At 45.8% G+C, this 25,191-nt stretch overlaps 1 protein-coding gene and 1 long non-coding RNA gene across 5 annotated transcripts in view; both read right to left on the reverse strand.

Annotated features, from left to right (window-relative positions):
* LOC134477239 (uncharacterized) overlaps window positions 1–5,423 on the reverse strand; it is a 30,248-nt gene extending 24,825 nt beyond the window's left edge. For all 4 annotated transcript variants that reach the window (XR_010049150.1, XR_010049149.1, XR_010049147.1 and 1 more), the window contains exon 1: window positions 5,278–5,423. This is a non-coding gene — a long non-coding RNA (uncharacterized LOC134477239). The remainder of the gene's footprint in view (window positions 1–5,277) is intronic.
* A 3,667-nt stretch (window positions 5,424–9,090) lies between these two features.
* Cmpk2 (cytidine/uridine monophosphate kinase 2) lies at window positions 9,091–24,371 on the reverse strand. Its single transcript, XM_005008665.4, has 5 exons — window positions 23,323–24,371; window positions 20,791–20,905; window positions 18,807–19,008; window positions 12,338–12,571; window positions 9,091–10,554 (listed from the first exon to the last, which is right to left on the reverse strand). Exons 1-5 carry the CDS (start codon window positions 23,995–23,997, stop codon window positions 10,437–10,439), a joined length of 1,344 nt encoding a protein of 447 aa, XP_005008722.3. The 5' UTR covers window positions 23,998–24,371; the 3' UTR covers window positions 9,091–10,436.
* Between the last annotated feature and the right edge of the window lie 820 nt (window positions 24,372–25,191).

Here is a 25,191-nt window from a genome sequence, read left to right on the forward strand (position 1 = left end):
GAGACAGAGAGAAAGGGGAGGGGGCATCTGTCTTACTCAAGTACTTCCCAGGCTTGTTGTGACAATAAAATGAGATAATATATTTTAAATGTTAAAAAGTGCTACATAAATGTCAAGAGGGAAAAAATGGGTTTCATCACACTGACTTGCAGTGAGCACTTATGAATCCTATTAATTAAAAAGGCTTTTTCCACTCAGTGACATTTAACTGCACTATACATAATTCACATATACGGACCCTAAGAATCTGAGCTCTTCTGGGAAATCCAATAAAAATGGTGATAAGTGCTAGGAAAATTTTAGACTGTTGAAAAAGGGGATGTTAAGGTAAAAAGCACACTTAGCCCAGGTCTTAAAGGAAAAGCAGGACCCAGTTTCACATCATGGAGCCAAGCCATTTCCTGGAGCTGGGATGGGGACCTGGCTCCCACATGCATGACTGCTGTCACATGCAAGACAAAGGGCATCTGCATTCAGGGCACACCTTCCATTGAGAAGGCATAATACTTCTTTAAAGATAGACAGACAGACAGATAGATAGGACTATGCAAATAATTTGTATCTGTAAATAAAAGTGAGTCACTTTTATTTATTTAATTTTTAAAACTTCTTTATGTGACACAGAAGCCAAATGAGTGCTGAACTTAAGGATCCTCATCCACTCCCCACAAAGAAAGACCCAGTCCTCCTCCCTTAGATGCCAGGCCTCCCAGGCCTCCTCCCAGGCCCGCTGGCCTCCTTGGAGCTCTCTGCAGCAAACAAGCTATTCCTGTCACCTCAGCCTTTGCAGTTTCCACTGTCCCTGTGGAGCTCTGATGACCACTTGCCAAGTTCCCTCACTTTCCAGAGGTCTTGTTTTATATCTAGAAAGGAGGTGATTGGATCATGGATGTGTGATACACTCGATTGGTCAACTGATGAGTTTATAGCTAACTGTGAAGGGGAAGCCTGGTTGGAGAAGGTGACCACTGAGGGCATGGCCTGCAAGGATTTCCCTCCTTCATCCTCCGTTGAGCACTCTCTCTGCTTTCTTTCTACCTTGCCATGAGCTGTTTCTCCTCCACCAGGAAACTCTGCCTTGCAGATAGCTAACTGTGGACTGAAATCTCTGCAAACTGTGAGCCAAATAAACCTCTCCTGGGTGTCAGCAATGAGAAAACAACCAGGGCGATTTCTGAGCCTGACAGCCTTCCTGCAGTATCCCATGTAAAACACAGCTGTCTCCAGACTGCTTCCCCTCCCCCTTCATCTCCATGTGTGTCCACCAGCTGCCATCTTGCACACGTCCTGGTTTACTGTCTGTCCGGGAAGCCACATGAGGGTAGAGATTTTTACCTGCCTTTGTCTAGGTACTGTACCTTTCTATCAGGTACTGGAGAGGTTGTAGATGGAAAACACTTTGCACATTCTCACAGTGTAAACTAAACTGAGTATGGTGTCTAATGTTATTCTAGTGCTCTGGGGGGATGAGTCAGAGGGATCTCAAGGTCACCTCCAGCCTAGGCAACTTAGCAGTTGAGCAAGACCTTGTCTCAAAATTAAATGCATAAATGAATAACTAAAATGTTGGGCATATAGCTAAGTCGGGTGCTGGGTTCAACCCAGCTCTTTTGTTTTACTGTTGTGAAAAGAAATAAAATAAGTCTGTCACTACATAGAGTCTGGTCTCTGCTCCTCCTGCACAGGGAGCCTCACTCCATCTGGCAAGTGACCCAGGGCTGCACGAGTACCACACCAGGCGATATGACGTTGGTTATAAAGGAGCCATTTGTGGAAAAACAAGGAGTTCTCCAAAGGCACCGCCATGCACCCCTGAGGTTCCTACGCTCCTTTTCAGTTCCACATTTGGGACCGGGAGGTCTCAGTTGGCCAGCGTAGCCATGAAAGTTCGTAGCTGTCCTTCTCTCAGGGGCTGGAAATGCTTGGAGATCCAAATGTGTCCCAGGAGGAGAGAGGGGCAGCGGGAAGGAAGCTGATCTCAGAGACTTTTCCCACTAGGACTAAGATACAGCTGCACCCTTTCAGGTCAGCATCTAAGTTCACACTCAAACGGACCTTGGGGGCAAGTGATGATGTTTCCAGTTAGAAATTAGGAAGGCTGGGATGGTATTCATTGAGGTAGTACATCCGGACTGCACAGGTGAGAGCCTGTGTGCAAATCTAAATACCACAGAGCAGGGGAGGGAGAAGAAATAGGAGAAGGAGGAAGAGGAGAAGGAGGCAGAAGGATGGAGGGACAGAGGAAAAAAGAATGGAAAGACAGAAGGGAGGAAGGAAGGAAGAAACTTTTCTCACTGAAGTTAAATAACTTGTCCACAATCACAGTGGAAACAAGAGCCAAAATTCAGAATCTCAGTTCAGGACCAACAGATGTTTTGAAAAATTTGTTCATTTAATTGACAAATGTTTGCTGAGTTCCTGGTGTGTCCTGGGTACCGTTCTGGACGCTGAAATTATAACCGTGAGTCCGGCAGTCTCTTACTTCATGGTGAGTCTACTCTGGGGCACACATATAATACAGATACAGACACGGATGAAAATGCATACATACAGATAGGGACAGGTGTTGGTGTAGTTGTAGATATTACTGTAAATGTAGATATGGTTCTGGCAGGAGAGTTGTTATAGAAATTAACAGACTAATTCTAGATAGAGACAAATGGTTTTGAATGAGGGCCATAGCTCATACGGAGATTTGAGAAAGCAACTATTTTAAATTGTTTTCTATAAAGGGAGTTTAAGAGAAAGGCTAAACAAGAGAACCATGTGGAGTTCCAAGCGTGGAGAACAGAGGGGTGGATACATTAATCTGGAAGAAGCTCGGTAGGGACCATAGTGGTGCTATTCAGAGGATAAACTGTAGATGGCAGTAGAGTGCCGGATCAGGGTAGAGAATATTGCAACGAGGTCAAGAGCGCTGAACCGAAAAGGGGTGGTGGTCACTTCAATGCCTCCAGGGAACTGAAAGGTAATCCTTTTTATAAAAAGACCATCTACTTAATATCTTCAAGGATACAACCACCAGCTTACCAGAACCCTCACATGCAGGCACAAACATAATAAACCCTGTGCTACAATCCCAGTAAAAAGCATGAGACTCAGAGCCCTAGGATGAATTCTCTTGGCTATGCTCTGAAACCATGGCTCGTGGTATGAAAAGGCCCTTTGTGCTCTTGGAGTCTGGTCTTATTTTGCAAATCAACAATATGAAATCCAGAGACAAGGAACAACTTAGCCACGATCACAGCTCTACTTAGCAGGGAATGGTACGTCCAATTGCTTTCAACCAGGAATTTCTTCATTCATCAGTTCGCATTTGATAAAAGAAGAAGCATTAATCATCACCAGTTATAAGAGTGACTGGCTTCCTACCCATTTTTCCCCCTACCCATCTTTCATCACCAAAATGCATCTACAAATTCCTTAATCCTCACTACACAGCCTCCCCTCAAGTAAAAATAACCCAAAACTGTGAGCTGAAATATTCAGAGACATGGAGAAAATTCCTCTAAGAAAGTTCTTACATTAGATGTTGAAAGAAAGATTTTTGAGAGGATTCAAATAAGTTCACATTTCTTGATTTTTTTTTTTTTTTTTTTACTACAACCCAATTAAAACAAAAAAACAATCTTTCCAACCTTGGAGACAAACACAGAATGCATTAGGTCTGGAAGAGCTAATAGCCAAGTTCAGCCAAAAGTGAAATTTGATAGCTCCCTAAACACTTTCTTATTCTGGAGAAATGGGACACACCCTCAATTAGGGTCAAACAGCCACCACCATTAATATCACACATGCTAATAAAAACCTTGGAAACATCATGGAAAAGTTTGCAATGTGTTTTCGAAGCCATGTTATTTTGATGACTGCTCCATAGTTACAAGAGCTGGAACCTTGCAAAATCCATTAGCTGAATTCACCATAAGCAGGGCCATTTGCATGGGGGGCTATCTAATGAGAGGAGCTGGGGTGAGAGGTTTAGGAGCACATGAAGTTAGACACATAAAAACTTCAGGTCGCTCCTTAATCCTAGGCCCCAAATCATCGTGAACTTCATAAGAAAGAGAATATATGCATGGGTATCTATGTGCATAAACATATACGAACACAGACATATGCGATGTCAGATATGCCGACACAGGATTGCATTATCAAGGGCCCTGGAACAAGGAACTGTAGGGCTTATTTCTCTTCCTGAGTGCATCGGCTAATTACAAATTATGTGACCCTGAGCAAGACAGCTTCTTCTATGGGCCTCGTTTTCCACAACTATTAAAGAAAGAGAGTGAGTTCTATGACCACGAAGGTCTTTCTCTGAATATTTTTCTGACCCCGGGGCTATGTTTAGAATTCTTGAAGCAAGGAATTAGCCACTTTAAAGATTTGCTACTTTGACCTAGAAATGTTCCCTGTTTTGTCTTTTGTTTTTCCATTAGAACAGACATTTAAGTAAAAATGAAAGGGACCACTATTGCTTTTTCCCAGCGCAGTTTGTGTGGAATGAGAGAAGTGATTATCTGAGTAAGAGCGGTTCCCTCAGAAAAGCAAGCGCTTCCTCCCCCTAGTGGACAAGCCGTACATTTGCTCTGCATGGAATTGATTTTAGTCTTTATCCAACCAAATGAGAGAGAGAGAGAAAGAGAGAGACAGACAGACAGACAGACAGACAGACAGAGACAGAGAGAGGGAGGGAGGGAGGGAGGGAGGGAGGGAGAGAGAAAGAAAGAAAAAAAGAAAGAAAGAGAGTTTGCATAACTAAATCATAATCGAGAGTGAGTCAAATGCAATTTTATGCAGGCTTTCCCCAGAAATGTCTTAAGTTTTTCACTTGCTTGAAGAAATCCAAGATTAACAATGAAAACCTACAAAAATGCATTTAGATCAATGTGTGATCTCTAAGAAGAACACACAGGCCAATGAGACGTTTTGTATCTAATGTATGCCCACAAGCCTGTGAAAATCAATTCAATTATGACAATTACTGGGCCAAAGCAGGAGAGTACTTGGGATGAGAGAGCACTATACCGTAAAGCCACCATGCTCTGGCAAAGAGAAAAATTTTCAAAAACAGGCCGTGTCAGCAAGAGATGCCAATTTCAGTGCTGTTTACCATGGACTGTAGTCATTTCATATATGTTCTGCTGATTCCAGCTCCCTGCGACTTTGGTGATTTTGTTATAAGTTAATGACATCTTGTCATGCATCTATGATGGTCACAGGGGGAGGAGGAGGAGGACCTGTGCCCGTGTCTGCCTCCCCACAAAGGGAGCTTCTTACCTTTCTCCTTCTTAAAGCTCCAAAGGACCAGCCTCGGAAGAGCTCTGTACAGTTCCTAGTCTTCCCATGACGCCTGAGCAGCTGACAAGGTCTGACAGAATCTGAGAGAAGCATCTTTCCTGGAAGAAGCAAATACACAGATAAACACGTCCACCTTCAAACACAGTGACAGTGCAGGAAGAAGTGTAAACAAGCAACAGTTAATTATTTTGAAGATAACTAGAGGTATTTCACCCAATAAAAAAGAAGACATTAACAAAAATATCTCTACAATAAACGAGAAAAAAAAGGAAAGAAAAGAGGGAGAGAGGGAAGGACAGGGAGGGAAGGAATAGATGAAGGAAGAAAAGAGGCAGAGAAGGGAGGAAAAAGAGCAAAAGACTGAAATTTAGAAATTTAATAGCCAAAGTACAAATCTTAGAGAATTTTGCAGACAAAGTTGAATAAACCTGACAAAAATACAGTAAAAACACAAGGCGGTGGGGGGAAAAATAAGGAAATTAGAAAACTAATTTAGGATATCTAACATCAGAGCCATAGAATATACAACGGGAAAAAAAAACAGAAAGAGATGAGAAGAATTTGTTAAGAGTACATGAAAGCTACCAAAAACTCAGAGATATGAGTTTTCCAGCTGAAAAGACCCATCATATGTTCAGGAAAAAAAAAAAAAACGCATGAAAAGACTCCCACCCCAAAAGACACCATGATTAAATTCAGCTCATTCTGAAATTCAGCACCAGACAGGCAAATAGAAGACTGTCCATTCACAAACCAAGATGGCCGCAGTGTGTCAGACCATATTGTCTAACGTGATCGGCACACATTCCGTCCATCACTGACTGGAACACCGCTGGGTGTCATGTGGGTGCAGCTTCCTAATTCTTGCATGACAACCTCCCTACAATTGGGTGACTTTTCAAAAAATAGAAATTTATTCTTTTACAGTTTTGACAGCTAAAATGTCAAAATCAAGGTGTCAGTAGCACTAGGTTCTCTCTGAGACTCAAGGCAGACTCTTTTCTGCCCCCTGTGAGCTCTGGTTATGGCTGTCATTTATGGGGGGTTCATATTTCAGCCACATCATTCTAAAAAGGTATTTTATCATTATGTGGAATTACTGTGTGTGTCTCAGACTCACTTTCACCATTTATAAGGATGTTATATGGGTTAATTATCAGCTTGATTGGCTTAAGAAAGAAATATCTAGGAGGTTTGTAAAGCATGCTTCTGGCTGTATCCGGGTGGGCGGATCACAGCCGTGACCTGAGGACTCTCTATGGTCCCTGGCTCCTTCTAACTCTCTGGCTCCTTTCTCTGCTACTCACGGCTTCTGATGAAGCAATTTCTTTCACCCATCCCTTCCATCATGTTGGTTCTGTCTACATATGGACTGAAACCTCTGAAGCTGTGAACCGGAATAAACCTCTCTTCAAGCTGCCAACTTTTATGTACATATTTTTCCCAGAAATGAAGAACTGGTCAGTACAAGGACCCTTGCCATACTGACTTGAGGCCCAGTATATCCAATATGCTCTTGTTGTAGCTTGATGATATCCTTGATGAAATATTGAGGCTGTGTTTCCAAATGTCATTTTCTGAGGTTCTGGGAAGATCGTGAAGAAGAAGGTGCTATCTATATAGCTGTGATGTGCCTAACCATGTTTTTCTTTGCACTTATAATGGGGTGCAGACAGTTCACTGGATCTGTAAACTTACGTTTCTCCATACTGTGACACACTTCTCCATACAGGAAACATATTGTTTCTTCACATATATTTTCTTTTCTTTTCCATTTTCCTCATTTAAGATCACTTGAGCTTTGCTCACATTTTGGAGATTATTTAGACTAGATAGTTTTTATTAATCAAGCATTTCAGATTCTTCCTCTTATCTATTCTGCTAGTGATTTTAATTTTAGACACAGTGAGTTTTAGTTGTATAATTTCCACTAGATACCCTAGCTTCTATTCCTTTGTGATTTTTATCTTTTTGTTTTTAAAATTTATAAGTACATGCTCCTTTACATCCTTGAGTATAGCTAAAAAAAGTTGCTTTAAAATTCTAGTCTGCCAACTTTTAACACCCTGGGTCCTTATGGGATTGATCTCCATTAAGCAATCCATTGACTTTTGATAATCTATTTCCTGGTATCATTTCATTTTGTGTTGTGGATCCTGAGAGGGTTATGTCATAGAAACGCTGGATCCTATTGTTTCCCTAAAGATAGTTGTCGCTTCTCATGTTAGCAGGCAACTAACTTCATTAGACTCCATCTGAAAACTCCCCATGGGTAGCCATTCAAACATCATCAGAGTTACTTGATCTTTTCCTAGAGTCTCCCTGAATATCTGTGTGGGTTCATGGGTCAGTCAGACTTGGGCAGACTGCAGATATGACATCTAGGATATGTCTTGTTGGCTGTCATTTTGCAAGAATGGTCCTGGCTTTACAGTAACCTCCTTTTGGAACATAAAGACTATGGATTCTGACTAAATTTTATAACATTTTCATTTCCTCCAGACCTCACAGGTGTATGCAGAAGTTCAGATATGACACAAGCTTACTCAGCCACATCAGAGGTAGAAGCAATGTGGGTCATTTGAGCAGAAAACATGTCAGCTGACATATGACTAATGTAAGCTGTATCATGATGTACAAACACCAAAAAGAAGAGGAAAAAGAATCTGACTTAGAAAATAAAACTCCAGAGCTGGGCGTGGTGGCTCACGCCTGTAATCCTAGCACTCAGGAGCTGAGGCAGGAGGATCCTTGCGAGACCAGCCTCGGCTACAAAGTGAGCTCAAGGTTAGCCTGAACTGCATAGTGAGACCCTGTCTCAAAAAGACAAAAAGACCAAAAAAAAAAAAAAAAAAAAAACCCTCCATGAAGCAAACAAAACTCTGCCAATCAGAGTATGTTTGTATTTTTCTCTTTCCTGTTTCTACATAATTAATTCAAACTTTCCCATACCATGTTAAAAATGAATGCGGATTTAACACCAGCAAGCCTTAACAGTTTTATTTGGAAAACCATTAGAGATGGAAGGGAATAGGTCTTTCAGTATCATACTCTGGTACCCACAGCACCCACTAGCACCTCTGAGTGCAGGTAGCAGGTAAAGATCAGGGACAAAAGGCTGACATCCATGTGTCACTTCCCCGTGCCTTCTGCAGTTGGAAGGGACCCAGCTAGCTGGCACCATCCAGCCATAAGAGAGTCATAGCAGGGTCCTCTGCAGCCAAGAGCTGAGCTCAAATGCTTCCGCTACGGAATAAAGGGAGAATCAATCCTTGGGATGACAGCAGTGTCCCTCAGACACAGAACGAAGTTCCCCGCAATGAGCAGACCTGTCAAATGCATGCCTGTCGTCAGTGTGAGCAGGGAAGAACTATCCTAGCTGCGGCCGCTCATGTTCGTGTTACGTGTACAAAGAATGGCTTATTTTTTTAAAATATCTTTTTGCTAAGTACAGTGCAGAAGTGACGCGTAAAACACAACAGCCAGGCTCCTTCCCCTGTGAAAGCTCCCTGACCACAAATTCCACACAGCTGCCAATTCACACCCTCCAAATTTCCACACCAAATTCTTCCCTATATAAGAGTTGTGCTATATTGAAAGAATGTGAGGCAGGGGTACTTTTCAGGCAACTCGATGTGCAACTGTGGCAATAACGGCATGGTCTAGAAAGACATCACAATTTTATTCATTTGCAAGGAGCCCAGAGAATGAGATAGAAGGGAACGATCTCAGCTGTTGGCCTCAGCTTCTCCACATGTGTAAACGAAATCAATGATATAATCAGATACCACATTAGAACCTTAGTGCTTTTTATTAGCTTAAAAAATATTTTCAACCAAAATCAATTACATATTTACAGACATACATATGTAATTCCTTTCAAAATTGAGTGTCGACATTACACATTATTAGACTTTAAGATTTACAGAATAAGCCTGATCAGGAACTTTTCATTAGTTTGCAGCAAAGTCTTCTTAAGAAATGGCAGACAGGATTAAAGCATAGTATTTTACAGATTCATCTACCTGGGGATGGGAAGGAATTTTAAGTGATCATCTAATTCAATCCCCTCCTTAAGACAAAGAACTATTATCCCCTTTTAGGTTAAGCAACGAGAACGACTAATGTGAAATGAAGCAGCCAAGGCCAGATAGCACTTCAGGTGCCTGGTTTTTCAGCTACTTCTTTCTCTAGCCAACCAGACCTCAAAGCCGACTCCATGTGCAATCATTAAGACATTCGCGTGAGAGATAATTTACTAAGAAATTCCATTCCAGGAACCACTGTGCTTATTGAGTGAGATAAATTAAATTTGTGTAATGAAAATACGCAACAAACATTGCATTTAGCTCCTTGGCTCCAATTTTAATTAGTGACTCATAGCTCCTACCCCGAGGAAATGTATGATGTAAACATCAATATAAATAAATTGCTGGATCGGCTAAGTGAAATGAATCCAGTTCAGCTCAAACTGCTCATTACATTCACAGCCATATTTTAGAGAGAAGAAGGGAATATAAATAAGTCCAATATAATGACAGAAGGTTGGTATATTTGCAGGCAGAGCAGCTTGGGTTGAATGGCTTTTGATGTAATATGTTAGACTAGGAGACAAGTGAACAAAGCTGTGAGCTTGCAACATGAAGTCGATGCATTCTTTGCAAGTGTCCCTTACCCGCCAATGGAACCTGTCATGTCCTGGACAGCCAGGGCAGGGAGCTAAAGGAGACATGGCAAGCCCCTCACCATGGCGTGCACCAGGCTCAGAAGAAGTCAGCTCTGGCCACGTGGGATTCCCTCAGCAGTCAGTAGCCAGGAGAACAAGCTGCAGGTTTTCTGCTGAGGGCAAGGATCTTGCTGGAAGCTTCTGCACACATGATGCTTCACAGCTAAGACAAAGCTCTCAGAAGTGGGTAGTAACGGGGCTCACAATGTACTCCAAGAAACGCCACCCACCGGCTAGAACAGGCCCAGTCACAAATCGGCCAGGCCCAGCAGCCAGCAGGGAGGACCGCAGCTGGAGGAGGAAGGTGAACATCACCCTGTGCCTTTGATTTTCTCCATGAAATATTCTTGTGCAATGGAAATTCAGGGACACTGCAGAGCACAGGGCGTGCATTCCAGTTGATCAGGTGAAACTAATAACAAGAGGCTCTGATCAAGTGTGCCACTGCCTGCAGGACCTCTTCTCTGGAGGGGCTGGCGTCCACCACGTGGCAGGCTGGGTTCTCCATCCTGCGGTAGGACAGCTCCACCCTGAGGTGGGAAGAAGGACACAGGTTGATTGACCTTTTCCACACCATCGTCCCCACAAAGCTGATTTCTGGGTTATGATATAACCAGCCTACAGCACAAGCTCCCCATCCTCCTCCCCCTGTACACTCTGGCAGCAAACTTTGCCCATGAGAGATGTTTAACAGGCTTCATCACTAAATGATAATAATGCCCTGTGTTTAATGGCTGGCATTTCCCAGATGCCTATGATCTGCCACGCATTACTATCCTATCCGATTTTTGTTAACTCATTCTCCAAGTAGCCTTAGGAGGGACCCCGGTGCCATTTCACATTTTGTAGAGAAAGCAGGACAGGCTCAGAAAAGGTAAATCGAAAATTTCTCCCCAGTCTACTTCTCCAGTGATCTCTCCAGAAGCTGACATTACCTCCCCAGCCTCTTGTAATTCTTTACCAAAGCCTTCAGCTCCTCACTGTGGCCAGCGCCTAACTCTGGTCCCTACACACACAGATGGCAGCGGAAGGCAGAAGCTCGGTGGACCTTGTAGCTCAAACAGAAGCCAGGGGCTGTCACCTGCATTGCTACCTACTAGCCAGGTGAGCTGGTCACATCCCTTATCCTCTCTGACACCTGCCTCCCTTTGTCACCTGCAGATCGAGAGCTGAAACAGCACCTTCCTTGTGGATGTACAATAAGGCTTAATTTAACTGACACAAATAAATTGCTTATCCTGGTATCTTTTTCTACAGCAAAGTGGTTTTGGGTTTTGGTTTGGTTTTGTGGTCCTAGGGACCGAATTCCTAGTTTTTGCATTAAGCTATGACTGCAGCTCTTAGTTAATTTTTTTTATTTTAAGACACAGTCTTCCTGAAAGTTGTGCAAGCCAGGCTTGAACTTTGGGTCTGTCTGCCTCAGCCTTCCAGAATGCTAGGAGTACAGGGGTGCCTTACCAAGCCAAGCTCAAAGTTCTCATTTTTATTCATTGTATTATGACGTTACTATATCATGGAAATTCTATTGGTATTTATTTATGCAGACTACTTTGGCTTTAGCCTCTAAAATTCTGTGCTATCAACTGAGACTTACAGGGCCTCAAGCCACTTTTCCAAGCTGGTCATTGTAACTTTCTTCCTTTTTTTTTTGTTTTTTTTTTTGTTTTGTTTTGTTTTGTTTTGTTTTGTTCTGTTCTGTTTTTTCAGGGCTGGGAGTAGAACCCAGTGAAACCCAGGGCTTCACACATGCTAAGAAGCTCTCTTCCAGTGAGAGACACTCAGGACCTGATGATGTCACCAATTTCTAATTAAAATAAACACAGTCTTTGAAGTCAGGAAGATGCTGACTTCAATCCCAGTTTTACTACTTCATGGCTTTGGAAACTGTAGCAGATCAGCCCTTTAAGCCTTGGTTACATAAACTGATAAACTGCTTTAAAAACTGATAAACTGTTTTAAAAACAAATGGCCAATGTTGTCCTTGCAACAGTGTGGCAGAGTGCCATCATAAATAAAAGGTGTAAGATACAGCAAGCACCTAATCTGTAAAGCTGACTCTGAGCTTGTGCCCTGGCGCTCACTTTGTGCCCAGAATATCATGACCGGGGAGACTAAAGCAGGAGTGTTTCCTGTCTTGCCCATGTTCACAGATAACACTGCTGTGGCTCTGAGGGGTGACCAGCACACAGGCAGAAGTGGCAACAGGACATGTCGCCCTGCACTAGCAAAATGACACCAGGACATTTCTTCCCCCTTCCCAAAGCCAGGGCTCACCCAGGCTCACGGAGACACCTCACCCCCAGGGACACCTACTTCTGACGAAAGATGCTGTTGGCCTCTAGCTCGGCCTCCTCCCTGGTCTTCTCCAGGCCCCGGCCTTGCAGCCGCTTCACCCTCTCCTCAGGACTCACGGTGAGCAGCACCACCAGGTCGGGCCTGAGAAGGTCCTGAGGCCACTGGTACACGGGGTCGTGGGCTGGGGGTAGGTGCTGCAGACCCCCACTCACCTCGGTGGCAATGGCATAGGTGGCCGTGCTGTGCCAGTACCTGGAAAACAAAAGGAGCAATAAAATCTCTTCTCCGGAACAATTTAAAAGAGAAAATAAGCAGGGATGAGCAGGCTTAACACAAAGTCGCCTTTCAGTCAAAGCTGCTGCAAATCATGAGTCTGGACTCCAGCACCGTTTCAACAACACTTTCCTGTTTGGGGAGGTAATGGCAGGCAGGGGCGTCACGGATCTGTGTGGCACTTGCTTTGGGCTTAACACTGGGTCTTGGCCGAGTAAAACCCAGGACTTCCCCAGGAAGTCCACTGTTGCATTTGGGGTTTGCAAGCAAAACAATTTAATTCAGGACACATAATTTATAGCATTGCTTTATAATGGTCACCCAAAGAATCAAACACAGAAAGCGTAGGAAATCTGTCCATACACTAAAGACCCAAAAAATCCAGCAGAGGGTCTGGATCCCATGGCAATATCATCCTGCAAGAGCCCAGATGGAGGCCTAGAACCCATGGCAATGTCTCATGTAAATCTGTTTCATGGATCTGTGCTGGGAAGGCCCAAAGGTGAAGGTGGAAGCCAGAAAGTCTGTGCTAGTGAGGTGAAGGAGCTGTGCCCATAGTTTGAGGGAGCTGCACTGAAGCCAGGAAGCAATACTCAAAGTATGCAATACTCAGAGCTCCTCTGAAAAATACCCCAGGCATCCTCAGCAACAAGAAGGCCCTGAGCTCCTCTGATGATGATAACAGCTGAGTTCATATCAGGAAGCCAGCGTGACAAGCTTCTCCTAGAGACTGAACAGCACAATCTTCCCCTCCCGGAGCCAGGAAGCAGTAAAGACCAGAGCTCCCCCAAAGTAACTGTAGCCATTCTCAGCAACAAGGTCCCGAGCTCCTCTGACAATGAGAATAGCTGAGTTCATGTCAGGAAAGAAGCTCGACAAGCTCCTCCAGGAGAACTCACAGCAACAGGAGATCCAACAACACCACTTCTTCCTCTCCAGGATACCGTTTTATGTCATTGCCAACAGTCCTCAGGTGGGCCCTCTGCACCCAGCACTGCACTGATTCAGTTCAGCTGGTTGTAAAGCTGACTTCCAGTTGTCAATCTACCACATCCATAGGAAGGAACATGGCTAGAAGACCCCTTTGTAGGGTTTCATGCACAGGGAAACAGAAGTTCAGGAAAAGAAAATCACAACCATAAACAAAGTCACGCCAGCCACTATTCCAAGACACCCGGGGCTTTTCCGCTGCACATGGGAAAAGCTGCAGCCTCCTTGGAAGGAGCAGAAGATGCGTCCAGCCAAGAGCAGCACTGAGCTCACACCTTCTTCTCCAGCAAGAGCCACTGGCCTGCCCAGCCACTCCCGTCCTCTTCCCTCACAGCAGAATTCCCAGCAAGGAGGGCAGGACCCAAAGTGCTCTCCGTGCCCCTTGAGACCACCGAGGAGCTGCTCACTGTGAGACCTGCCCATCTCCTCACTGGAGCAGACCATTCGGGATGTCACATCTTTGTCTCCTCTGTCAGCTCCTTGATGAGGCTTTCTAGTCATGTCTGAAAGCCACATCTGGTGCATAAGCAGTACGCAATAAGGATTCCTTGGATGTACAGATCAATCGTGAACAAATGCAAACTATTTCCTCTACTGCTGCGGCCAATTACACCCTCCCTCTGCTCACATCATTACCCAATTTTAATGGACTACATGCAAAAACTTCAGATCTGATATCAAAGGACTACCGCTTGTAACAAATACTCATGGTGTAACTATAAACATCCTGATGAGAAAGCTATTTTCAAGGGACTACTTTAATTCTCTAAGATGCTAAATTCTTAATAACTCTAAATGTGAACTACTTTTCACAGTGAAGCAAACACAGTGGTGCCTACACAGTGAACTCACTGTGGTGTACAAATCAGAGATTGTTTTACCTTCTCCCACCCACTGGCTTTGTGGACATAGGGTAAAAGTCAATTAAGTCAATGTGGTCTCAGCTTCCACATCAGGAAACCGGAAATCATGCAAACTTTGTTTTCATTCCAGTTGTAGTAGAAATAGGCCAATGCTTTTAGAAAAGAAAAAAAAAAGAACGGCCACATGTCACTATAAGACAATGCCCAATGCTTACTGGACACTGGTTTAACCAACGCTGTGACGTTGGAAGGCTGCTAAGACCAGGAAGACAGTACTGAAAAGAACAGGATGGAAACTTAGCTGGGAGCAGGTCATCACAGCCCTTGTGCACCTCCCAGTCAGCTCTGAGAACTGCAGGCCACTGCAGGGCCACTTCCCAGGTTCAGCCTGGACCCCTCCTGTGGGTCACTCAGCTGGCTCACGTTTTACAAACCTGTCCTTTCACCTTCTCTAATAGATGTATGAAACATAATCAGAAAATAAGGTGAATGTTTAAATTCTTTTTAAATGCACTATTATAAAAGACCCATTGTTATTTATCCCCCTCCAAGTCCTTTCTGTTCATGTGGAACATACTCATCCCACCATCCTTGCCACTTCCTGCAGCAGCTCTGGAATTCTCTTTCCTGAGGGTCTGCAGCTGTACTGTCCTGGTTGCTATGAATCCAATCAAAATGTCTCCCTTTTATGATTATTTTGACTTTAGGAAAAAGCCAGAAGTCACACAGTCCCATATCCAGTGACTGAGGGGGGCAAGGACACAGTGTCATGTTTTTAGGAGCTGCCTTTCTGTGGGATGGTGCTCAGCAGTCACTGTGTTTGTGATCACACCTGGTAAAGACCCTCAGGAAAGAGGCCTCCAGAGCTGCTGCAGAAATTCACAAGGAACGGGATGAGTGTGTTCCAGGGTGGGATTAAGGCAATGTGTCTTTTACTCTAACAATTTTTTTTTTAATTTAAACATTCACCATATATTTCTGTCACCCCTCATATTATATCCCAAGCTCAGTAAATCTACCAGGGTCCAGGTTTTCTTTTTCTCAGCAGCAAAACTACAAACCGCCATCTATCTACACTCCACATTCACTGAACTAAATAAATACTTAGTATGAAGACAGAGACTGATATGGTAACTTTAAGCCTCCTTTACTGTAGAAAAACCATCAGCAACAGATATTGAAAGGTAATAGGATGATTATATCACAACCCCCAAATACAGTTACCATCACAAGTTGCTGTACCCCTCCCTCAGGGCATTTTATGCCAAGGATTTCACTAACCCAACCCACCCAGACAACACAGGGCAGCTCTTCCTGTTCATCTGGCCAGAAACTACCATCTCTTTACAGCACCGAATGGCAGATGGTTCACTGGCCCAGAGAAGGAAAGCCAGGGTTAAACCAGGTGCCTATTTTCTCTGTCTTTCTTTTGGGCAAATCCGAAGTTCCTTTCAAATAATCACACTCTTCAGCCACCAGTTTCAGCGTCCTCTCCCCACTTAGCCTCCTCAGCCCTGCCACCAGGGAAAGCGCGCTGGTTGGAGTCCAGTGCAATCTGCCAGCGCGGCACGCAAAGCTTTCATAGTAATGCATTATATTTTGGCAGTGTCTCGCTATTTTCTGCTTGCTTCTACACATCCTCCCATGTAATACACATCGCATGTCTAGACTGCAGGCAGAGAAGGGATCACCAACATCCCCATTTGACACTGGAAGGCACTGAGCACAAGTTCCTGGCTCCATCCAGAGCCTAGCACTGAATGTGCCTCAGGGAAACCACAGCACGCTAGGAAAAGCTTAACCCTTCTTAAAATAAAAATGACTGTGTGTCAAAAATTCACTCTGGAAAGAGGACAACCAGAGCTGCTTCAGAAAGGGGCAAAAATGAGGTGGCAAAGCTATTTAAAGAGTGCAGGAGGATTCTGAGAGAGATTCACAGCAACCTATATTTTGCTGTTACAATGTTTTGAAATTTAAACACCGACCATATGGCTTGATTCCACCTCCTACATGTACCAGGAGAGTGTAAAAGGAAGTGCAGGACAACACAAAGAGATCCCGGGCCACAAGGGTCCTTTGAAAGAAGTCGGGTTCAAATAGCACTGACAGAGCGACTGTATTTAAAGGCAGGTCAAAAACAACCAAGCTGAGCTGTGCTGACTGCGGCAGTGGTGAGCACATGATGAGCGGCAGAGAGGAGTTGGTTTATGGGGCACAAGGCCTTCGTTCTCCATCAGGGCCCAGGTTACTGGGATGTGGTCACCCGAAATTCCTTGAGATGCCTTAAGATGAGCAGAGGTCCAACTTAACTGCAATTGCTTACCTTTAGAAAAATTTGCACAATTGACACTTGAATGACACAAGAAATGATGCTATGCAGTGAAGCCCTCTGATTTCCTTATCAAGCTCCCTTCTGGCTTCCTCAGTGGGTGCTCAGACTGTGCAGAGCATATTATTTTATGCATATTCTACTGAACAGCTTTCTACAACCTGATTTCACTCAACGTGGTGGTTGTGTCATTCATATACAACTGCAGTATTGAGGAAGGAGATCAGGGCTGAATCAGCTGGATAAATGGCAGGGTGGAATGTGTCACAAGTCATAAAAACATGGAGGACACACAAGAAACACAGGACCCAAGATGACTGGAAGGCCTGTTTCCAGTGCTGTACAGGAGCCAATCAGAATGCAGTAGCTTCAATCCCTCATTTGAACGTGGCGCTATTGGCAGGGCCAATTGGAAGATGCTATACTCAATCACTCAATCTGCATATGGACACACAACCAATCAAATGCCCCAGATCCTGGTCCTTCATTTATATCTGCCTACCAGGTAGGCAGTCTTCCCACAGAGCAGTTTAAACCTGGTGCCAGGGCAAGTGAGCTTTTGATAGGATGACTGTCTCAGATGCCTTCAGTACATGAGGGAGAAGCCAATCTAAGAATTTTGGATATAAAAGACTCTTGTCTCCTCACCCTTGGGGCCACTGTGGCCTGTTCACCAGCTCACTCTTGCCCTGGAGAGCCTCCTACTTTTCCACCTTTAATAAAGGTACACCTTTGCTGTCTGTGTGTCTCTGTGTGTCTTGCCCAATTCTTTGCTCAGGACACCAAGCACCTGGAAAGAAGACCCATAAGACCCCCCCACCCAGTGACAGAATTGCATTCTATTTCTAAATACACGATATTCTCCTTTCCTGCTGTGGATGGGCTTTGGGTTCCTCAGAGGTGTCCCTGCTATAAATAAAGCTGGAATAAACTTTGGCACGTGTTTCCAAGGTGAATGGAAGCAAACTTCTCTTTGCTGCACGTCCTCACCTTGTTCGGTAAGAGACCATGCCAGCGCCCCCACTAGCCCACAAGAGAGTTCCTGTGAACCCTGACTATCTCCAACCCCAGATGTTAGGAACTTCTAATCAGTCCTCTTTAACCTCACAGAAGCAAAATGCAGTCTCACTGTAATTTCTGCCTCCAGAGTCATGGTGATTTTGAGCTCAGTTAAAATGGAATCTCACTGTGGTTCTCATTTCTGTACTCCTGACTTTGATCTCAGGGTGCCTACTTCTTGTACCCTTTCTCACTCTGGCTGCACTTCAAGCTGCTGTATCTCCTAGGTGGCTCACCTGAACTCTTGCAATGGCTCCCCAGTGCATTCCCAAAATAATTCCCTCCTGTGTGTGGCTTGAGGACCCCATGTTTTTCTTCCCATTCCTCCAGAAAACACAGCATCAACTTATGCCAGTCACTCTGCAGCCCTGGAGTGTTTATGCTTCTCTGATATCCTCTCATGGATTCAGTGTTACCTTCTCCTGCCGTGCATGGTCATCATGCTCCACCAAAGCTGAACATTGTCCACCATACTAATCACTGATTTCCCCGAACCGAGAAGTGTCTGGCACACATTTGGTGCCCAAAAAACCTTTGTCAAATGAACCCGTGAACAGAGGAGCCACTAAACATACAAATTTACAAGGCAGACGTGTCATTAATATCCCCAATACAGCATGTTATTTTAAGTGTGATCACTTTGACAAGTTATTCAACTTTAGAAGGTCTATATTTCTTGTGGGAAATCCCAGATAACTTTTAATATTTACCTACCCAAGTTATTATTTTGGACATATTAATGCACAGTGCATTAATATTCTCAACAAAATACCAAGTATAGTAATTAATAAAATTCAAAATGTACATATTCGGTAAATATCAGATATTCCTGTTATTATCATAATATTGTTTGACTGAATAATCACAATTTTGCACTTGCATATTTATGTACACACACACACACACACACATGCAGGTACATACACTTATATGTTAACTGGAAAATACCTGGATCAAGCATCTTTTTATTTACCTGTCTACAATCACAGGAGATCTGGTGGATGCTTCAGCTATTTCAGAAGCCACAATGTAATTGCCCAGAGAGTAAAAAGCTCTTCTAATGATATTTGGTTCATCATCGAAGATTTTCCTCCAGTGGCCAATGCAAGAGGGGGGTGACTGCAAGAGCACCGCCCCAAGCGCCTCTGAAATGGACTGCGTCACTGTGGTCTTACCTGTGGGTCACACACAAGACAGTGAGTCTACGGCAGGCAGGAATTGTGTGAACTTAGAAAAAGCAAAGAAATGCTTTCACACTGCCATTCACAGGAGATGATTAGGTGGTAAAACTCTCAGTAGAAAGCTGCAGACCCAGGGCAACTTAGGATTCTTCTGTTTGGTATTAGAACATTTGGGACAAAAAAGAACTGGGGATAAAGATTTAACCTGCCCTCACATTCTCTCTGCTAGCTTCTGACTTCTCTTCTTTATTCTCTCACATTAAGTTGCCAAGTCTGTGCTACCAGCAGTGCATTTCCTGTTTTCTCTAGAGCTATTGCAATGGACCTAAACCACAGGGACCATGTCTGAACGACTACTACAAACCACGCATTCAACAAGACCTTGCGCAGTAGTGATCATCATTGAAGAAATTTAGCACCAAAAAAGGTAATAAATCTACCCAAGCTCACCCCGCAGATGGGCTGGACCCACGTGCAAACATGGCACCTGGAATGTTTACACACAGTTAGAGTAAGATGTTTCCACCTTTTGTAAGCCCAAAGAATCTAAATTAGCTCCTGACTCAAAATGAAGGATCAATAAAACCCAATGATGCTGTTACAATCCTCTTCATGGCTATAAACATAACTAGGCCTGGGTCACAGCATAACTTAAACATTTCAGTGACAACTTCTGGTGGCCTGAAGTTCAAGGATATTTCCTCTCTGACCTGATCACTCCAATGCAGCCAAGAAAGCCAATGCTACCATCGCTTGGGCTTCAGGCTATCATGTTGTGACATAAGAGCCCCAAATGGAAACTGCCTGTTACGTGATGGAAAGAAAAGCCTTTCCCTTCAAGTTGACAGAGAAAGCAGTACCAAGAAGGGTCTTCTAGTCCTCACCTCCTGGCCTAGGAGCAGTGCTTCTCTACTTGCATGTCTACTGTGTTGTATGCTCCATGAGCCCAAGTGTGCTGTGTGCTAACGTCTCTTTGGCAGTTTTAAAGGTTCTTTCCTTCCATGTTATAGTTTAGATCTAAAATGTACCTCTAAAACCTCATGTGTTTGGAAGGTGGTCAGACCATGGGGCACTGACTCATCAGTGGATTCACCTATGGAAAAATTTCTGGTGTTGTGAGGTGGAACCTGGGAGGGGGTCACTGGGGTGTGACCTGGGGGGGTGCATTCTCGTCCTCATTTCCTGCCTTCTCTCTGTGCTTCCTGGCTGCCAAGAATTGAGCCGCATCCCTCTACTGGAGCCGGCCGCCATATTGTTTCTGAGTTGGAACCAGCCATGGACTGAATCCTCCAGAACCATGAACCAAAATGAACCTCTTCATTTTTAAATTGTAGGTGCCAGGTATTTTGTCTCAGCAAAAGAAAAGAAACTAGAACATGCTATTTTCTCTTTGTTTTGTCCAAAAGAAGCCCTCTACACTTTTGTCTAAGAGTGGCCCATGTCATTTCTTCCATTTGGAGCACGCCCCACCTCTCATCCCAGCTCCTCTGCCCACTCTTACACCACACACTCCCTGCTCTGCCTCCCTGTAGAGGCCAGGTTTGGTTCCCCTCCTGCAACCCCGCAGAGGAGGGAGACTCAGCCCTTTCCACCTCAGCCACCTCAGCAGGATAAGCCACACTGACCCCTGCAGCTCAACACCTGCCCAGCTGAGTGCTGCCACACAGCAGAGACCACCAAGGCTCGGCATAAAGCTCTGCTGTAGCAGAGCCATACCCACTTCTGCAGCGCATCCACTAATGCCATTGAATATGGTTACAAAGTAACCGCTCTTACCAGTGGCATCCAGTCCCTCGATGACGATGACCGGGAACTGTCCTTTCCGCAGCTGCTTTGGACACTGATCAACCAGGTTGAGCACTGCCTGGGCTTCCGGAATAAAAGGCGTGCACTAAAACCAGAAGGACCCCATCAGCAGAAAAGCACTGGAGCTTTTACAGAAAACATCTCTAACTTGCTCAGTGCTAACAAGGCCCAATATAAACTAAGCACCATGCAATAGCCTTTTCTCGGTATGGATTCAGAAGCTTTTTGTTATTGTCATTTTATTTTTAAAAAGTAACACAAAGGGGCTGGGGATTTAGCTCAGCGGCATAAGTGCCTGCCTTGCAAGCAGGCAGTCGTGAGTTTGATCCCTGATACCGGTAAAAACGAAAAAGACCAAAAAAAAAAAAAAAAAAAAAAAAAAAAAAAAAAAGTAACACGAAATTTCGTAACAAAGTAAGAGTGACAATAGTTAATATACTGTGTGTTATAATCTTACTCAGAATACACGACATTCACAAAATGACTCTCTTATTAAGAAGTCAGCAGATAATAGCACAAAACTTTCTTTTCAATAAACTAGGAAAAGCTAGTGTATAAATGAAACAAAATGGTATATATATTAAGATATTTTTTAAATTATGGGATAGATAGTTTGAAGAATTCCTTGAACTCACTATTTCTCATTTATCATATATACAGATAGATAGGTAGATATTTGAGCTCCTCATATGAGAGATACCATGTGATATTCTGACCTCTGTGCATGAATTATTTCACTTAACTTGCATCCTTTTACCTATGAACACCTCAAGTGTCTTTTTCCTTTATTAGATAACAAGTAGCAAAGGCTCAAAAAGGCTGCAGGCATCTGGATCACACAACCTGCATCCCACCACACACAGCTTCCCCTTCTGGGGGGAAGCAGAGCGCTAAGACACCGTCACCATAAGCCTCTGGCCCCGCCCTGAGCAGAGTTTGTCACAGGTATAGAAAATGCGCTACCTCCTGGGCTTTATTCATTAGTTTTGTACTGTATTTGTTAATTTATTTGGTTACCTCAGTACCAGGGAATGAACCAAGGGCCTCTGCACTGCATGACATCCCCAGTCTTTTTTTTTTTTTTTTTTTTAAGCCTAGGTCTCCTTAAGTTACTAAGTGGCTTGGGCTGGACTCCCACTTGCAGTCCTCCTGCCTCAGCCTCCGGGAAATGCTGGGATTATAAATATGCACCAACACACCCAGCTGTAAGGAGGGCTTCCGCCACCACAACCTGGACTCACACTAGGGCCCCTGCTGATCGCCTAAGGCGCTGAGGACATTGCAAAGCTAGGGGCACTGCTTCTGCCTGAGATTCAAAGTTCCTGTCTCCTCCATGCACCCCAGACCCACAGCTCTCCCAGCTGCAGCCCACACCAGCATTTATGAAGGCCTGGATTCTAAGCCAGGAAGCCTGCCTGGCTATGCCCAAGTACTCAACGGAAGAGGGGGGCGATCTCTGAGCAGCAGAGGGTGGTACTGTTCTTATTCCCATTTGACAAATGAAGGACTGACAGCTACGCGTGTGGTTGCTTGTGGGTCATCCCAGCACTCTAGAGGCTGAGGCAGAAAGATCGCTGTGAGTTCAAGGCCAGCTGCACCATTCAGCAAGACCTTTTCTCATGAGGTGGAGACAGTCATGCAAACTCGCTCAAGTACACAGTCAATTAACGCAAGAAAGCGAATCGGAGCCCTAGTCGTTGGTGTTGCACTCTGACCTACTCCACCACGCTGGCGCACAGGCTTGTAAAATCTAAGATCTGGGACACAGGTCCAGCCTGCAGGCCACCGCCCTTGCCTGGGGCCAGAAAAAGGAAGGGAAATAAAAGCCTTTGTTTCTTTTCCTAAGCACCTGCGATGAGTCACTGGCTTCATGAATCATCCAAAAATCTCTGCAAAGCCAGACAAAAGCAGGAAAAGTGGAGGCCTCACGTGTCAGCTGCGGCCAGCAAGGAAGCTGCAATCTCAGTGTCCTAACCTCTGATACAGATAGCTTGAGCTCCTCCAGGCTGTCTCTGTCCCCTCTGCCCAGCAGCCTGGGACTCTCCCTGAGTATTTCCAGCTGGCCCTCTGGCTTGGCCTGGTGTTGGGGCACCCTCTGCATCAGGCTAGAAGCTCTTCCCAGACCAGAATCTTAAAGGACCAAGTGTCTAATTCCTAACCCAGAGTGCCGGATGCCTTCACCTTCCGATTTGGCGCAGAGATAAACAAAATTCCCCAGAATGTTTCCGTAAGTTTTCTAGAAACAGAGCCCCTGCCCCAGGGCCTGTGCATTAAGTTGCAGCCAATTTGTCTTTTACGCTGACACAGGGTTTCCTTACCTCACTACATTGCCCACAATAGATTCCAGTTTGGGGTTATCTTGCCTCAGCCTCCCAGAAACAGGCAAGTACCGTTCACTCCAAGATTGCTTTTCATGGGCCAGCGAGCCAGAGGGCAGACTGCCCGGTCCCTTCCTGGTCCAGGGAGGGTGGCCCACAAACCATGCTTAGAAAGAGCTCTTACCTCCTCCAGGACAGCCCGGGCTGCATCCCGGTCAGGGAAGACCGCGGAACTCGGCAGGTCCAGTACCACGGGGTGCACCGGAGGCGCTGGGACCGGCACCACGCGTGCGCAGCTCACCTGCCGCTGCGCGTCCCCGTGCAGCGCCCAGAGCCGTAGCCACAGCTCGCCGCTCGCGTCCGCCTCGAACTCGCCGAGGTTCGGGCGCGCGGGCTCCGGGCAGGCTCCGAGCACCTGGAGGAGCGCGCCCCACGTGTCGGGACCCGCGCGGGGGTCGTGCAGCAAGAAGCCGTGCCGGGCACCGGCGGCTGGTTCTCCTGGGCTATAGCCCAGCAGCCTGTGCAGCTGGCACCGCTGGAAAGGCTCCCCCTTGCGCAACTGGAGTTGCAGCTGCTGCTGCACGCGCGCCGCCTGCACGCGCGCCCCGCAGTCGCCCCCGGTGACCGCTGGAGCGCACAGCGCGAAGCTGCGCCCCGGGGGCCCCAGCAGCGCGGGCAGGCGCGGGTCTTGGTGCGCGCCCGCAGCCCCCGGGTCCTCCAGGGCGAAGTGGGCCAGGCTGCAGTCCGGGAGCTCCAGCGCGAAGCAGCGCGGCGGGGCCATGGCCGAGGAGCAGGTCCCGCTCCGGCTCCACCGCGGGCCTTGCAGGCGCCTCAGCAGCGGGCGGATCCGCGAGGCCATGGGCGCCCGGCGTCCCCGCCCTCGGTCGCGCCGGGAAACGAAAGCTAAGGCGCGGAAGGCGGCGATCCTGGGTGCGGGGCGCCCTCCCTGCCCCGCCTCCCGCCAGGCCTGCGCGGACTCAGGGCGCCTAGGGCCCGCAGGGTCCCCCGGGCGGCGGACTCTGGCCTAGGCGCCATCCCGGCCTCTGCTGCCGCCGAGGGAGCACAGCGGCGCTCAGGGTTGGGGGCCACCGGTGGTCCTCGCCCCCGCTTCGAACTCCCCTGTGGGCGCCCCCATGCGTAGGCTGGGGTGAGCTGCTGTAGGATGGGGAGAGAGGTCTGGGTTCCTCGCGCAGGTTTAACTCCATCGCGGGCTTTCTACACCATCCCTAAACTGCTTGTGCCGGGCTACTCCCCTCCCCCACCAGCCCTACTGGGCTGCTTTCCTTGCCTCCGCCAGAAGCACCCCCTGGGAATGGTCTTCCCCTATCATCTGCTTGTTCAAAGTGGTGACTGGTGCACCCGTGGGCATTTCGAAACTGCCTTTATACCCCCAGTTAAAGTCCCTGCGACCTGGCCTCTTCCTGGACCCTGTGAGGCCTTAGTCTCCCTGTCTTCTTAAAGGCTTGTCGTTTGACATGGGAGTGCATGCCTATTGTCCCAGCACTTCTAGGAGGCTTAGGCAGGAGGATCACAAGTTCAAATCCAGACTGGGCAAGTTAGCAACTTAGCAGGACCCTGGCTCAAGAAAAAATAAATTAGAAATGGGGTGGGATTATAAGTAGGCTCTGGGTTCCATGTTTGGTAGCATTCCGTAAATAAATTAAACAAATGAAATAAAAGTGATTGTCCTGCTGGAGGAGTCCAGTGGTAGGAGTGCTTGATTAGCTTGTGTGAAGCCCTGGCTTCTATCCCCCCATCCAGCCACAAATACATAAACAATAAATAAATGACGCTGGGAACTTTCCAATAAAACATGCACACAGCAACAATCTTAAGAGGGAAGCCTCAGCTTTGGAACTGAGAACAAAGATCAGGGAGAATTGAAAGCAATTACATTTTTATGTCTCAGTTTGGGTTATACTTTGGGATACATCTTATTCTGAGAGAAAACAATGTCTTAACAGATGTGAAATCTTGCATCTGGGGGTTGAGGGAGAAGGGAATAATAAAGGCTCTTAAGCCATTGATAGCCTTTTGAGAATAAAATTGGTTC

The sequence above is a fragment of the Cavia porcellus genome, unplaced genomic scaffold (assembly GCF_034190915.1).
Source record: "Cavia porcellus strain 051 isolate PalLab524CR breed Dunkin Hartley unplaced genomic scaffold, mCavPor4.1 scaffold_8, whole genome shotgun sequence".
Classification (NCBI taxonomy): Eukaryota; Metazoa; Chordata; class Mammalia; order Rodentia; family Caviidae; genus Cavia; species Cavia porcellus.

Bases quoted from the DNA above. Each gene is read 5' to 3' on its own strand.
- Cmpk2 (XM_005008665.4), bottom strand. From the start codon at position 23,997: ATGGCCTCGCGGATCCGCCCGCTGCTGAGGCGCCTGCAAGGCCCGCGG. The intron at 19,009-20,790 runs GTAAGAGCGGTT...TGTGACCCACAG, and splicing joins CGAGGGACTGGATGCCACTG to GTAAGACCACAGTGACGCAG. The intron at 12,572-18,806 runs GTAAATAAAAAG...TTTGTTTTCCAG, and splicing joins TCTCCTGTGATTGTAGACAG to GTACTGGCACAGCACGGCCA.